The sequence below is a fragment of the Scyliorhinus torazame genome, chromosome 17 (assembly GCF_047496885.1).
Source record: "Scyliorhinus torazame isolate Kashiwa2021f chromosome 17, sScyTor2.1, whole genome shotgun sequence".
Taxonomy (NCBI): Eukaryota; Metazoa; Chordata; class Chondrichthyes; order Carcharhiniformes; family Scyliorhinidae; genus Scyliorhinus; species Scyliorhinus torazame.
In genome coordinates this window covers 177,284,313-177,301,430 of record NC_092723.1, presented here as the reverse complement: position 1 = coordinate 177,301,430, position 17,118 = coordinate 177,284,313, and the positions used below count along the sequence as shown (strand labels likewise).

The 17,118-nt window shown below is 45.6% G+C and overlaps 1 protein-coding gene across 1 annotated transcript in view; it reads right to left on the bottom strand.

The window, feature by feature from the left end:
• The window catches only part of atf7ip2 (activating transcription factor 7 interacting protein 2), a 144,840-nt gene that overhangs the window by 20,344 nt on the left and 107,378 nt on the right, over positions 1-17,118 (bottom strand). The window contains exon 10 of the mRNA XM_072479815.1: positions 6,728-6,913. Coding sequence (XP_072335916.1) covers positions 6,728-6,913 — 186 coding nt within the window. The remainder of the gene's footprint in view (positions 1-6,727; positions 6,914-17,118) is intronic.

Genomic DNA, 17,118 nt, shown 5'->3' with positions numbered 1-17,118 from the left:
TCCGGCGCCGGAGGGATTTCCGCCCCGCCAGCTGGCGGAAACGGCATTTGTTGCCCCGCCAGCTGGCGCGGAACCCGTCCATGCCGCCTTGTCCCGCCGGTAAATACCTACTTTAATTTACGCCGGCGGGACAGGCAATTTCTCGGCGGGACTTCGGCCCATCCGGGCCAGAGAATTGAGCGGGGGGGGGGGGGGGGGGGGGGGGGGGCCCGCCAACCGGCACGGCCCGATTCCCGCCCAATCTCCGGTACCGGAGACTTCGGCAACCGGCGGGGGCGGGATTCACGGCGGCCAATGGCCATTCTCCGACCCGCTGGGGGGGTCGGAGAATGACGCCCCTGAATTCAACAAGGAATGTTGGCCTTCCTCCTGGCCACCGCAGCCCTGGGCGATGCACTTACTCTGTACGAGCTGGAACTGCTTGAGGAGGAACCTGCAGCGGCGGAGCCTGCTCCAGAGGAACAGGTAGCAGTCGGTGAGGATGGGAAGCCGGACACCCAACAGGCAGAGGAGGAGATGGGAAGGAAGCGTTGCATCAGGTCTCATGTGTACCGGCAGTGCCAGTAATTCGAGGACCTGTCAAGCTGGGCATGCCGAAGTCTCCGTTTTGAGCGGGGGACAGCGTGATATATCTGTCCAGTCATACGCCCCTGGTATTGACGGGGTATGGGGGTAGGAAATCCACTCCCAGTGGCTGTCATGGTGACGCTCGCCCTGAACATTTAGTGCAGGATCTCCAGCTCTGCGTCTGCAAACCTGGGTGCCGCTCCCCATGCTGCCATCTTGGTGGCTGGGATGAAAGTGTGTGGGGAGTGGAATGCTAATATGTGGCTACAGCTAGTCAGCCGCTCGAGTTCAATCCCGACTCCAGCATGTCCGACACCTTTTCTCATTGGATTCGTTCGTGTTCCACGTGGCGTTGGTGCTAGCCTATTAATGGTTGATGGATTGCTCTGGGAACTGCGCCAATTTTGCTGTTGTGGAAGTCCACCGATTTTGTCCCGACACCAGCACTTAGTCTCTGAAACAGAGAATCCCGGTCATGGGGTTTTGGTATTTTGTTGTTTCTAACCATTTTTCTCACAAGTTGGGAGTCTGCCTGCTAACTTAAGAAATAGCTAAGGGGTGTGATTTTGAAAGGTTTGCTGCAGCTCATTATCGCAGTTTTTTAGATAATGAGCTTAGAGTTCTTGTTTTGTTTGGTTTTGTTAGACATAGACGTTAGTAGTTTATGTTTGCCTCACTTCCATTTGTATTTGCATGTGGGTGTGGTTGTATTCAAGCGCGATGGCACTGGGGGTGGGTGTACTTTGCTGACGACGTCTGTAGATTTTTCTGTAACCAGTCATTTGACTTGGTTGGGTGAATCTGTTTACTGTGGCCTTTAAGTATCCCTTGGGCAATCTCTCTTGGTGGAAGTGGCTGATGGCTTTTCGATTAAATTCTAGAAGAGGTTCACGGAGCAGCTAGTGCCTTTAATTCTGGATGTGTTCAATGACTCCTTATCCCGGGTTTGGTTTTCCTCTCCTTTTCTGGTGTCATGAGAATGTCACTTTAAGAAATGTTTGGCTGCTCATGTTACTGCAGTGATGTCAGAGTGTGGGTGGAGCTGAGCTCTGGCTCTGTTTTTTAGCTTCACTTTGAGAAAAGCTTGGGTGTGTCTGTGTTTTCTTTGGTTTCATTTTCAGTGTTGGAGCTGAAGCCAGACAAAGCAGGTGTACTGCTGTTCTCTCTGCCATGAAACGACTTTCTCTTGATCATTTGGTGAATTCAGAATTATAAATGTTCTCAGTAGTGAATGTAAACCTGATGTGCTTCTGTTAAAAGGTGTTTCTTTTGTCTTCTGGATGTTGTTTGGGAAGTTATTAAGGATTACTTAGTGTTGTATTCTTTGGGGGTTGTATTTGAATTGATGGTTGCTAAGATGTTCACTGTATGTTTTAAAAAGGTTAACTTGAGTTCATAGAATAAACATTGTTTTGCTATTAAAAAATACTTTTCCATTTCTGCTGTACCACACCTGAGAGTGGGCCGTGTGCTCCCCATACCACAATCTAGTAAAAGCCGTGGGTCAGGTGAATTCCATGATACATTCTGGGGTTCTCTAAACCCTGGCCCATAACACTGGGTATAAGTTGAACATAGACAAAAGTGAATGATTCCCAGTCAATGCCCCCCCCAACCCCCGAGAGGAAAGTCAAACTGGGGATGTTATCGTTTTGCCTTGCCAAGATGAGCTTCGTTACCTGGGGCTCCGGTAGACCTAAAGCTGGCCTTCACTTCATAAACTAAACTACAGTAGTCTGGTTTGCAGTTTTAAAACAGACTTGCAGAGGTGGAACAATTTCCAGTCTCCTTGGCAGGTAGGGTACAGACGATTAAAATAAATGTGCTCCCGAGATTTTTATTTCTCTTTCAGTGTCTCCCCATTTTTCTCGCCAAATTATTTTTTTGTTAAAAGTCAACAAATTGATTTTTTCCTTTATTTGGGCAGGTAGAATCCGTGATGTTCTGCTCAAAAGAGACAGATAGGGGGCCTGGCCCTCTCCAATTATTTGCTTTACTATTGGGCAGCCAATATTCAGAAGACATCATTATGGTTTAGCGATCAGCGATCAAGGTTCCATATGGGGACAAATGGAAGCGAGCTCCTGCACTACTTCTAGTCTTCGTGCAATAGTTACTGCACCGTTGCCTTTTTCCCCGGTTAGATTTTCCTCGAATCCAGTGGTGAACTACTCCGAGAATTTGAAAGCTGTTTAGGCAGTATTTCAAGCTACTTTCCCAGTCTTCGCTAGCCCCCATTTGTAATAATCACCTTTTCCGACCAGCTGGTTTGTACTTGACATTTAAGTCTTTGGAGTGGAGGTTTGGGGGTCGATTCGTGGAGGGGCGGTTTGCTAGTTTTAAGGAGTTGGCTGAGAAATTCCAACTGCCCGGTTCCAGTCTTTTCAGGTATTTTCAAATTCGCGATTTTTCACACAAGCTTTTCCCTCCTTTCCTTTGGCACCGCCCTCTTCTCTGTTGAAGATTCTATCTCTGGCTAGTTCTGATGGAGGTCCTGTTTCAGACATATATGGCTATATCCTTTCAACAGATTCTGCTCTATTGAGTGGGGTGAGGACGAAATGGGAGGGTGAATTGGGTTCCATTCCCTTCACAAGGTCAACTTCATGTCATCATGTACTCGGCTGAGTCTGATTTAGTTCAAGTTTCTGCATAGGACGCACATGGCTGGGATGGGTGGGCCAGCTAACAATACACATATTTTCTACTCCTGTCCTAAGTTTATAGGCTTCTGGGCTTCTTTCTTAAAACACCATATCGGACATTATTTGGATCCATGTCTGCTCGTGGCCATATTTGGGGTGTCAGATTCGCCAATGATTCAGTATGGGGTGCAGACTGATGGGTGTCCTTTGCCTCGGAGACAAATTCTGTTTGGGTGGAGGTTTCCTACTCCGCTCAGAGCTTCAGCTTGGCTGTGCAACCTCATATCATTTCTGCATTTCGAGAAGGCCAAGTACACCATCAGGTGTTCGGTGGAGGGGTTCTACCTAAGATGGCAACCATTCATCTTTTAAAAAAAAGTTAGTCACTGTCAGCTGTCAGAGGGTTTAGATAAGTTTTTGAGAGAGTTAATTAGGCGTTTGTGTATTTTTGCTTTTTTTTTTCTCTTCTATTGTGAATTTCTGTTTGATTGTTTCAGGTTGTTTTGATTAATATGAACATTTTAAAATAAATATATTTTAAAAAAGAAATCTCAACAGAAAACCATCACCAGTGAGTTATATCTCACACTGTGGACATGATACGAGTTGAAAGAATGTTTGTGTTTTTAAAGGTGCTCTTTCATCTGTCCAAAACTAGTTGGTCTCCCGCGCAAAGAACTATCACCGACCAAGTGTTACACCCTGACACTTTCCAAAGAACAAGGCTATGTGCTGAGGGATGCAAAAAAGCTTGGGGCAGCCACCGCAGAGGCGCAATGAGGAAGGTTGCTGTCCAAGACCTTTCAGACATAGTGAACTGAGGAGGGAACGTGGGATTGTACAGACCTGCTCGGGGTGTATGACTCACACTGAATGCATACAGTGAATTTTACATGCATCACAACTACATTCAAGCACCAGTGCAACTTGATTTCCGTAGACAACTTAAATACCATTGCATTTATGTAACAACCAATTTGAAATGTCTGTAATAATGTTTCTTTGACTGTATTAAAGCACCTAAATTGTGCAACATTTTTTATTATTTTATAAATTTAGAGCACCCAATTTTTTTCCCCAAATAAGAGCCAATTTAGCTGGCCAATTCACCTACCCTGCACATCTTTGTGTTGTGGGGGTGAGACCACGCAGACACAGGGAAAATGTGCAAACCCCACGTGGACAGTGACCTAGGTCAAGTGTGCAACATGATGTATGTAGAGAACTTGAATATTATTGCACTTTGTGTGATGACCATTTTGAAATGTTTGTAATGTTCTTTCAAATATTTTACAAATAAAGTATATTTTTCCAAAAATTTTTTTTTCTGCTTCCAGGAATATCAAGGAAGAGTGTTAAAAGCCAAATGCAACCCTGGTCTCTGCATGCTAATCTGGTGTTCTAGTTCTACTGTGCTAGTGCAGGCTTTCCGAAACGTAACTAACCAAGGAACCCCTTTGACCATCCAACGATACTGAATGAACATCGGAGAAACATTCTTATGATATTGAAGAATTAAACGTGATTAATGAGCTATAGGTACAGACGAGAACAAACTTAAAATATTTTTTGTCTTGTATGTATACATTTATTGTCGTAAAAAAGTTGTTATTCAACAAATACGCGGCCCCGACTCCTATTGGACCTCCCAAACCATCACAGCCCCACTCTTCTCGGACCCCTCCACGACTGCTGCCCCAACACCTCTCACCTCCCCCTCCCTATCACCACTGCCCCGACTCCTCTTGGACCCCTCTACTCTCCCACCACCACTGCCCCAACACCTCTCGCCTCCCCCTCCCTATCACCACTGCCCCGATTCCTCTGTGACTAGTCCACTCTCTCACCACCGCTGCCCCAACATCTCTCACCTCCCCTCCCTATCGCCGCTGCCCCGACTCCTCGCGGATCCCTCCACTCCCCACCACCGCTGCCCCAACACCTCTCGCCTCCCCCTTTTCCACCACCCCTGCCCGATTCCTCTCGTCTTCTCCCCACCGCCGCTGCGATTCTGCTCGACTCCACCGCCCCATCACCGCCCTTGCTCCTCTTGGCCCTCCACGGCCATAGATCTTCTCGGACCCACGTCCAAATTAACCAAGTTTGGGAACCCCTGTGCTAGTGTGTGCTGTGAAGGTCACAGCTGAAGAACATCCACAAGCAGCCCTGTGCTCGCAGGTACAAAGGTTTCTCTCTCAGATTATTAGAAGTCACAGGTCAGAAAAGCCACAGTCAAAAAGGAAATAGGATAATGCCTTCAGCCTGAAGAATCAAGAATCTCCAAACCAAGTACCAAAGTCAGAGCGACCAAGGTAACAGCTGAAATGTTTCACCATCTACTGTGAAAGAGTTTTGCATATCTTTTAACTTTCATTTTTTGGACTTAATTTTGGACTAATCTGCGTGCACGTGTTGTGTTTTATTATTTTCTTCTCATGTTTTAATAACTAATACACTCAGTCTTTAACTCAAGAAAGCCTGGTTAAATGGTCTCCTTTTAAACAAATACATAGACTGTGAAAAGGTATCCACAAAGGAAGGGATCTTTTAAAATTAACCTTGACGAGCAACAGGGTTGAACAAAGGGGATCCAGTTCACCCCTCCTTTCCTGGGAGAAGTACAATTTTGGAATATTCTGCCCAGTATCATAACAAATATAGGGACCTCACCTGGGGACCAGTTGTAACACTGTCCAGGCCCTCGCTGCACTCTGGCTGCCCCTGCCCTAGCGGCCCACCCAGGCTCCCCAGGCCCTTGCACCACTCTGGCTCCCTTGTTCCCAATCTCACTGTAACTTTGCCTGCCTTGAGACTGGCAACCCTCAAGACCAATACCATGACCAGAGACAAGCTGCCTGGTTTAGACTTTCAACAATGCTTGGCAGTTAACTGTCAGTTACCATGTCCTGGTGCATTCTCCATGGCAATGCCTCGATCAGAGTCCACTTGCCAACCCATCAGATTCTTCTCATTCAGTATAAAGCTGTTGGTTGCCTGACACTGGTATTCTTGAGATAGTCCCAATGAATACAAGTCAAACAGCTTTGACAATATTCAAATTCTGTACTACTTCATAGTATGATTTCAATTGAGACTGTCAAACATAGCAGAAGATCACGTAACCACAATTTAAAAAGGTAGAAAAATGAGAAAATTCTGTTGCTCAGACTTTCCGGGAAATACTTTCTCAAATCAGAATATTAATTAAGTGAACAAATATCAAATTAAGAAAAGCCTGCCAAGCCATTATCCAACCACTATGTTTAGGTACACATCTCCAAAAACAAGTCTGCCAGATAACTTACGGGGGAGTTAATCTGCCTTACAAGTAGAGATGGTGATTAAATTACACTATTGGATGTATTAAGCATATAATACTAGTTATGCCTTCAATTGGGAAACCAATCTTGTAGGCAACAAAAAATGGCTTGCAATCCTTTTGTACTGTCACTGTCAGCGAGGTCATGCAATTCTGTTTAGACCAACAGATCTCTACATCTCAAAGATTTACCTACCTATTGAAAGTATCTGCACACACAGAGTCTGTGATGGTTTTATATTAGCAACATTGATTTGTGGCTTGGCTGGCTGAGCTTCTGAAACAAGTGGCATTTGCACAGAGTCATCATCAATCCCATTGTCTGATTGAGTGGCTGATGGCCGCGTGTCTGTGGTCATAACAGATGTTTGAATTTCGGATTCTGGGAAGTAAAAAGATTATGAAAACATTAACAAATTAAGAAAATAAAGTTGCAGTATGGGGAAAGCATTTGTCAATTGCCGAAAGATGTTCTCAAACATTTCAGTAATGCCAGATTTTCATTTTAGACAATTTAAGTACAACTTAAAGTCTTACTGCTAACAAATATTTTAGAGGGCAAGATATCAACACCCGAATGTACTGAGGAAGATGAATATATAATTCTTAACCAGCTGTAATTATGATCAACCAATGGTTATTGCTTGAGAATCTCCACTTCTTCCTTGCAATTTTAAACAGACCACCTCATCAGAGGGATGTGAGGAAGAACCTTTTTACAGTGAGTGTTAATGATCGGGAACTTGATGTGTGGTTTCAACAGCATGAGTCTCACCCATGGTACAACTGAAACCTCTTCTGCTAGACCTCAGAGAGCCCGACCGATGCCCAGAATAGCCACACTTGCTCACAAGTGCACATGCACGCGTGTGCATTATTCCACAATGAGCAATTAGTAGATTATCTTTGATATCCCTATTGTACAAATTCTGAGGGACAGAATTAATCTCCACTTGGAGAACAAAAGATTAATCAAGTACAGTCAGTTTGGCTTTGTCAGGGGAAATCATGTCTCACAAGTTTGACTGAATTTTTCAAGGTGATTAGGTGTGTAGATGAGGGCAGTGGAGTTGATGTAGTCTACATGGACTTCAGTAAGGCTCTTGGCAAAGTAATGCAAGGAGACTGATCAAGATGATAAGAGTCCATGGAATTCAGGGTAATTTAGTAAATTGGATCCAAAATTGGCTTAGTAGCAAGAGGCAAGATGATGGTCGAAGGTGACTGGAAGCCTGACATAGTGGCGTACCACAACAGGGATTGGTGCTGGGTCCCTTACGGTTTGTCGCGTACATTAATGATCTAGACATGAACGCAAGGAATATGATCAGCAAGTTCACAGATGACACGAAAATTGGTGGTGTGGTAAATAGCGAGGAGGAAAGTCTTAGATTACAGGACGATATAGACAGGCTGGTCAGATGGGCAAAACAGTGGCAAATGAAATTTAACCCTGACAACTGTGAGGTGATACATTTTGGGAGGACTAACAAGACAAGCGAATATACAATGAACGGTAGGACACTAAAAAGTTACAGATAACCGAGGGACCTTGGGATACATGTCCAAAAATCCCCTGAAGGCAGCAGTATAGGTAGATAAGGTGGTTAGAAAGCATATGGGATATGTATCTTTATCAGGCATAGAATAAGAGCAGGGAGGTAATGATTGAACTGTATAAAAGTCTTGTTAGGCCACAGCTGGAGTAGTGCAGTTCGGGTTGCCACACCATAGGAAGGATGCGATTGCACTAGAAAAAGTGCAGAGGAGATTCACCAGTATGTTGCCTGGGCTGGAGTTTCAGTTTTGAAGACAGTCTGGTTAGGCTGGGGTTGTTCTCCAAAGATGCAGTAATATTATTAAAACCTGGGTTAAGAAGCATAGTTAGTTTGACTATGAGAGCAGTGATCAATGTGTCGTAAAAGCATGGACATCATTGATTTGCAGGTAGGGCAGTGGATGTTGTCTATATGGACTTAAGTTAGGCCTTTGACAAGGTCCCTCGTGGCAGACTGGTACAAAAGGTGAAGTCACACGGGATCAGGGGTGAGCTGGCAAGATGGATACAGAACTGGCTAGGTCATAGAAGGCAGAGAGTAGGAAGGGTACTTTGCTGATTGGAGGGCGGTGAGTGTTCCGCAGGGACCGTTGCTGTTCGTAGTATATATAAATGACTTGTAGGAAATGTAACTGGTCTGATTAGTAAGTTCGCGGACGACACAAAGGTTGGTGGAATTGCGGATAGCGATGAGGGCTGTCAGAGGATACAGCAGGATTTAGATAGTTTGGAGACTTGGGCGGCGAGATGCCAGATGGAGTTTAATCCGGACAAATGTGAGGTAATGCATTTTGTAAGATCTAATACAGGTAGGGAATATACAGTGAACGGTAGAACCCTCAAGAGTATTGACAGTCAGAGAGATCTTGATGTACAGGTCCACAGGTCACTGAAAGGGGCAACACAGGTGGAGAAGGTAGTCAAGAAGGCATACGGCATGCTTGCCTTTATTGGCCAGGGCATTGAATATAAAAATTGGCAAGTCATGTTGCAGCTGTATAGAACCTTAGTTAGTTTAATTCTGGTCGCCACACTACCAGAAGGATGAGGAAGCTTTAGAGAGGGTGCAGAAGAGATTTACCAGGATGTTGCCTGGTATGGAGGGCATTAGCTATGAGGAGAGGTTGAATCAACTTGGTTTGTTCTCACTGGAACAGAGGAGGTTGAGGGGCAACCTGATAGAGGTCTACAAAATTATGAGGGGCATAGACAGAGTGGATAGTCAGAGACTTTTTCCCAGGGTAGAGGGGTCAATTACTAGGGGGCATAGGTTCATAGGTTTAGAGATGTACGAGGCAAATTTTTTTAAATTTTTTTTTTTTTTTTTATATACAGAGGGTAGTGGGTGCCTGGAATTCGCTGCCGGAGGTGGTGGTGGAAGCAGGGATGATAGTGACGTTTAAGGGGCATCTTGGCAAATACATGAATAGGATGGGAATAGAAGGATACGAACCCCGGAAGTGTAGATTTTAGTTTAGACGGGCAGCATGGTCGGCGCAGGCTTGGAGGGCCGAAGGCCCTGTTCCTGTGCTGTACTTTTCTTTGTTCTATCACCGTGCCATTGTCTATGATCCTCCTTAATAATATACTAAATTTCCTGAATTGTCTTCAATCATCTAATATAATGGGTGTGATTCTCTGGCCTTCTATGGCGTGTTTCGCAGCAGTGGGAGGCAGCCTGCTGTTAGCTGGTAGCGGGTTCTTCTGGTCCCACTACTGTCAATGGGATTTCTTTCTGAATCAACCCCACGCCTCCAGGAAAGCAACGGCAGGGGGGTTGCCATCGGCGGGACCGGAAGATCCCGCTGGCGTGTACAGCTGGATGATCTTGCCCAATGACTTTTATTTTGATAAAAGCCTGCCTATCCCTGCATACAAGGCATTTATTTCTGACAAAACACAATGGCACCAACTGATTATCCACTGCTCTAAAGGTACTACAAGAACGGAAGGTAATTTGGGATTGAGCTCATGGACTAGTTGGGAAGACTATATTCTTCAACTAAGAATTCTTTGTATGAACTCCCATACTAGAGGTCAATCAGCCAAAATTTGCACCTTTTTCATGGAAGTTTGCTCAGCAGCATAGGTATTCACCAGCTTACTTCAGCTATTTTACATGAAATTATCACCTTTGAGTGATAATTTGATCCACGGTAGCCTTGTGGATAGCACAATTGCTTCACAGCTCCAGGGTCCCAGGTTCGATTCTGGCTTGGGTCACTGTCTGTGCAGAATCTGCACATCCTCCCCGTGTGTGCGTGGGTTTCCTCCGGGTGCTCCGGTTTCCTCCCACAGTCCAAAGATGTGCGGGTTAGGTGGATTGGCCATGATAAATTGCCCTTAGTGTCCAAAATTGCCCTTAATGTTGGGTGGGGTTACTGGGTTATGGGGATAGGGTGGCGGTGTTGACCTTGGGTAGGGTGCTCTTTCCAAGAGCCGGTGCAGACTCGATGGGCTGAATGGCCTCCTTCTGCTCTGTAAATTCTATGAGTGACCTCAAGGGTATAGTCATTGTCAAATCTAAATGCTGATCATTACTTATTGAATCTACATTTTAATGCATCTTACCCACATACCGCTGAAGTACATGAAAGTACTCCACAACCAATACATTTACAGGATTAAAACTCCTTGTGGCTAGCATAATCTGTTCAGATTCACCATCTTCATACCCATCATCAGAATTTTCTTCCTCACATCTCATTTTAAAGTTTTTGGGTGGGATTCCCTGTCCCAGCAGCCGGCCAATGGGGTTTCCCATTGTGGACACCCCCATGCTATAGGGAAATCCGCAGGCTTGAGTGCGCTGCCAGTGATTCACTCTGAGCAATTCACTGCATAAATGATACTAGAGCCGCACCTATCAACTTTTCTTGGGGATTCCGTAGATTTATTTATTAGCTTCAATTTCATCTTTTGCTGAAATAACTAAATTGTTTTCATCACCACTGATGTGTGTGTCTGGTTATTTTTGAAATCTTGTAACCATGGAGTCTTCTATTCCATGTAATAGCAGAATGTATTATTTGTTCCAAGAAGGTTGAATGGGAATTAGTGTTTTGCCAAAATCTTTTTAAGGTAGCAGACACGCATCCAACAGATTCTCCATCTCAAAGAACCAGATGTCAGTGTGTGTACTGGAGAAAGGTTCAATCCACACAAGAGGAAATTGGATTATTATATGAAAAGGAAGAATGTGAAGAGCTATGGCAAGAATGCAGGGGAGTAGCATAAGGTGAATTGTTCATTTGGAGAGCTGGCACAAGTAAGAAGCACAGAAAAGCCTCCTGTAATAATTCTGTGATTCTGAGAGTTAGAACCTGTTTTCTGGCAACGAGATATCAGAGCACAATCAGTCATTTAAAGGTTCGCACTAATCCAGGCTGCCCAAATGACCAAATTCTAATAAAGGTTGGCAGTTTAAAGTCCGTGATAAATACATCTAAGGAATGACTCTTCATTTTCCAAAAAAATCAAATTCTAATGAAGCCTCACAGGTATTTTTATTTCTTATAGGATTTCATACAGGAATCCATTGATACCTTACTTGTTAATTTTACTGTGCGCAGGAAGTGACAAGATCTCTGGAGAATATGCAGTGTAGGCGTGGACAGCTAATGGTATGGTGTCTAAAAAAGCAAATGAAAGCCCTTTCCTTGTTTACATTGGAGATGAAATGAAAGACGTGTTCCATAATAAAAGGAAAACTGAAGCCCAGTCCACCAAATTCCATCAAGACAACACCTTGATTTATTTTTGATAAGAGCAGTAGGAACCATGGAAATAGAGGAAAGAAGGAGGCCATTTGGCCCATCTTTTCCATGCCAGCTCGAGGACACAAAGGTGCCCTTTCTAATCCCACCTTCTTACATCCAGTCCAGAGTCCTGTAGCTTACAGGATTTGAGGTGCAGATCCAGATACTTTTAAAAAAGACTTTAAAAGAGTCTGCCTCCACCATCAACTAGGGCAGCAGTTCCAGACTCCCACTACCCTCTTGTGTAACAAAGTTCTTCCTCATGTCCCCTCTACAGCTTCTTCCACTTATCTTGAATCGGTCCCCTGGATCTAGAATTCGCAACCAAGGGAAACAATTTTAACCTGTACACACTATCCCTTCCCCTCATAATTTTTTACACCTCAATTAAGTCACCCCTCAGCCTTCTTTTTTCCAAGGAAAATAATCCCAACCTAAGCAATCTCTCCTCGTTTTCTGGCCCTGGCAACATTCTTGCAAACCTCTTCTACATTCTCACCAGAGCAATTACATCATTCCTGTAATGTGGTGACCAGAACTGCGCACAATACTCCAGTTGTGGCCTCACCAGTGTATTATACAATTCCAACATTGTATTCTTACTTTTATATTCTATATCTCTGCCCATGAAGGAGAACATTCCATATGATTTCTTTACAACCTTGTCTACTTGAACTGCTGCCTTTAGCGACCTGTGAAGCCTCATTCTACCAGACTTCAGAAACTGACGATAATCGTGATGATAATTTAAACTTGCTTTCCGTCATTTTACACAATGGCCATGAGGATTTTAATTTTATGGCTGTAAAAAAAAATTAAGCTTCAGGCCACCATCCTCTGTTACCATATTCGAACTCCAGTGGTCAGTAACGAATAGGATACTGGAGCCTTGTAGGAACAATTACAAGTTTTTATTTATAGACAGCTCCAACGAACAGCCGCACTTCTGCTCTTATAATTATGCTCATAGGTGAACCACCAATTAATGTCCATCACCAGAACAAAATGAACCTCCTAATGATATACAATTTAATATCTTATGAACCCTCTCGAAGGCCTTTACATTCTTTTTAAATAAATGTACTTCATTCCAAACGTGTGTAAAAAACAGCAACATACAAAATCGCCCTCCACAAAATCACACCAGTCCACAGTTTGTACAATTATTCCTCCCAGTGATGAACAGTTCCTCAAAAATCATCATTGCCACCGGATCTCAAAGTCCTTCGCTGACCCCCTCAACTCAAACTTTATCTTTTCCAACCAGAGAAAGTCATACAAGTCTCCCAGCCAGGCCCATATCCGATCTCCAATTTAGCAGGATCCTTTGCCGGGCAATTAGAGGCGAAGATCATAATAACAGCTCCCTTTCCCTCCAGCAGCCCCGGCACTTCCGATATCCCAAAAACCGCCACATTGGGCCCGGCCTGACCTCCACCCCACAATCTTCGATATCGTCCAAAACACCGCTTCCCAGTACCTCTCCAGCCTCTTGCAACACCAAATTATGTGCACATGATTCGTCGGGCCCTGCCCACACTTCTCGCACTTATCGGACACCCCTAAAAGAAATCACTCTTCCTCGCCAAGTCGTATGTATCCTTTGCACCACCTTAAACTGGATCAAGCTCATCCTCGCGCAGGAGGTTGAGTTCACCCTCTGCATCGCATCACACCACAGTGCCCAGCCTATTTACCCCCCCCCCCCAACTCTCCCTCCCATTTGTTCTTGACCCTGAACACCTGCACACCACCCCCCCACCCCCCAGCTCCTCCAAGCACCCATATATATCCCCAATCCTTCCCTCCCCAACTCAGTTGGGAGCAGTTGTTGCTCCAATGAAGTGTATTGCAGCTACCTGGAAAGTGCCCTCCACTCTTTTGTGCAAAATCCCTCACCTGCACCTAAATTCACTCCCGCTTGGTAACTCAATCCTCTCATGCAACTCATCCAGACCTGCAAACTTCCCTTCCGAGTACAAGTCCCTCACCTTCCCCAGCCCCGCCTCCCTCCACTTCCTATACATCCCATCCATCTCCCCTGGCTTAAACCTATGATTCCCATACAGTCGCATCAACACTAACATCCCTCCCAACTTAAAATGTCTCCTCAGCTAATTCCACAGACGCACCCAAGCCACGAACTTCAGGCCAAACCCATACCTATCCAAAATTTCAAATAAATACCTCCACTCCACCTGATCGAAGGCCTCCTCTGCATCCAGAGAAACAATAACCTCCTGCGCCCACCCCACTGATGGAGTCATAACCACATATAACAACCTCTCGATGTTGCTGGAGAGCTGCTGGCCCTTTACAAAACCCGTTTGATCCTCAGAGACTACCCCTGGCACACATCCTTCCATTTTCCCCACCAACAGCCTAACTTCCATGTCCATATTCAACAACGAAATGGGCCGATACAGCCCGCACTCCAACGGATCCTTCCCCTTCTTCGGGATTAGCGCGATTGATGCCTCTGTCAACATCTCTGGCAACTCCCCTTTCTCCAAAGCCTCACTAAATACTCCCAACAAATGTGGTGCCATCTCTGCCACAAATGTCTCATAAAACTGGAAGCCGTCCGGTCCTGGAACCTTCCCCGACTTCACCTACCAGCATCTCCTCCAATGCCTGCCTCGTCTTTTCCTCCAACCTTAGAAACTCTAATCCATCCAGAAGCCGTCCATCTCCCCTTCCTCTCTACCCGGCTTGGTCCTGTACAGTTTCTCATAACAACCCTGAACACCTCATTTATCCTGCCCGGTTCTGACACCACCTCCCCCTGTTCTGTCCGCACCCATAGGATTTCCCTAGATGCCACCTGCTTCCGCAGCTGATGGGCCAGCATACTGCTTGCCTTTTCTCCATACTCATATTGCACCCCACTCGCCCTTTGTAACTGCCCCATTGTCAACCCCTTTACAAACCCCACATCGTCCCAATTCAGTGCATATACGTTAACTAGCACCACTGCCGTTCCATCCATCGTCCCACTCACTATGACATATCTTCCCCCTGGGCCCCACACTTCCTCAGCTTCCACAAACCCAGTCCTTTTGTTCAACAAAATGGCCACCCCTGTGACTTCGAGGCAAAGCGAGTGAAATACTTGTCCCACCCATCCCTTCCTCAACCTAACCTGATCCTTCATCCGGAGGTGCGTCTCCTGCAGAAAAATCACCTCCGCTTTCAAACTCCTCAGGTGCGCAAAAACCCTGGGCCTCTTAAAATGGCCCATTTAGCCCTCGGACGTTCCACGTCACAACTCTTACCGGAGGCATTCCCCTCTACCATCCGCCACCTGTTTTACATCCTTTAATACTGCCCTGAACCAGGACCATCCAAGATGGCCCCCCTCTCTGCCCATGACCAAGCTCAGTCTCCAACTCTGCCAAGTCGTAATTCCCTCCTCCCACCTCTCGCAGACTCCTCCCCCACATCACCTCCGTTCACTAGCATTACCTGCTAGTGTGGCAACTCCTGCTCGAACGCCCTCCCCACCCACGCACACGCCTCCATCCACTGATCCCTCCTTAGCCTGTGAAAATGGCACCTAACCCACCTGAATACCACTCAGCCAGCAATCCCACCCAATGGGCCCCACCATACACACCCCTTACCCATAGAGTAAAATCACTCAAAATCACAAATCATCTCCTCCCAAAAAGAAAAATACCACAGCTGGCGGGAGGGGTCATCACCCCCTTAGAAAAATACAACTCCCCCAAAATTCCCACACAAAAGTCATACCATCCAACCTTTGCAGATTTATCGCCTCCATCTCACACTAACTCAGTTCTCCCCCAGTTTATGGCCCGTTATAAAGTCATTGGCCTCTTCTGACATCTCAAAGTAATACTCCCGGTCTTCAAAGGTGACCCTAGGTTTTGCCAGGTACAGCACTCCAAACTGAATCGTCCTTTGGTACAGCACTGCCTTGGCCCTGTTGAATCCAGTCAGCTCCATGTCAATGTCCTGGTATATTCGGTCTCAATTCCCCTCCCATTCGCAATCTCGCTTCTGCCTGGCCCGTCTCCACGAACTTGTGCGACTGCACAATCACCGTCCACAGCGGCTCCCCCGCCCTCTGCTTCTGCCTTAAGGCTCTGTGGGCTCGATCCACCCCCGAGGCCTTGTCCAGGAGCGTCTCCTCCACCAACCTGGCCAGTATCCTCGACACATCATTCGTGACACTCGTTCCTCTGGCAGACCAACAATTTGCAAGTTCTGCCGCCTGGACCCATTCTCCTGCTCCTCCACCTTCATGCGCAGCGCTTTCAAAGATCTCCAGGATCCCCACCTCCACCTTCAAGGATACGATCTATTCACTCTGGTCGGGCACCACCTTCTCCACCTCGCGTAGCGTCATCCCTTGCGCCTCAAGGCACTTCTCTACCCGGTCCATTGATCCTTCCTTTTCTGATGAAATTCCTCCTTGACGAAGACCATTAACTGCTCCACCTGGGGATTTCCCACTGGCAACAACCCTTCCCCCTCCACCATTCTCACAATTGTTGCTGCTCCACAGGTCCCCTCCAACTCCTTAACCAGGTCTTTAACTATTTTATGCTGGGTCTGGTAACCTGTAGACATACCAACCTTGGGAGAGAATCTCTCCCTCGACACCTTCTGCACCAATTTCCCACTGAAGTTACCCCGCTAATGGGTACTAAGTGCCCAAACCAACAACTTCGTGCCGGAGCTGCCCCATATACGACCAATCACTCCATGGCTGCCACCGGAGTCCCCAGACCTTTACATTCGAAGTGTGCTGCCCAGAATTTAACACATTTCCCCAGCTACTAGTGTTTACAATAAAGATTTAGCTCAACCTCCTTGCTTTTATATTCTATGTCACTATTAATAAAGCCAGGGATGAGCACAGGAGGCGCTATCCTTTATGAACAAAATAGTGCCATACTGGGCAACAGGAAACAGGAGTTTCACGAGTACAGAGCTTCAAGCAAGTCTTCTGCACTGATGTGTCAAACATTCAACAGATGTTTTCCAGCACAAATTGGACTAATTAACCATCTTTACACACATCACATCTGAATCTTTAACTCCATGAATTCTAGTTGAAATTTTTTTCGACTAACACAGCAATTAGTTTTGTATCCTGTGCACCTATTAATAAAGCCGAGAATCTTAAGCTTTTAAAAAAAAAAGTGCCTACTTAACTTGTCCTGCCACCTTCAAAGAATATTGTACATACACCCCATGTCTCTGTTTCTGAATCCCATTAAAATTGCTTCATTTAGTTTACAT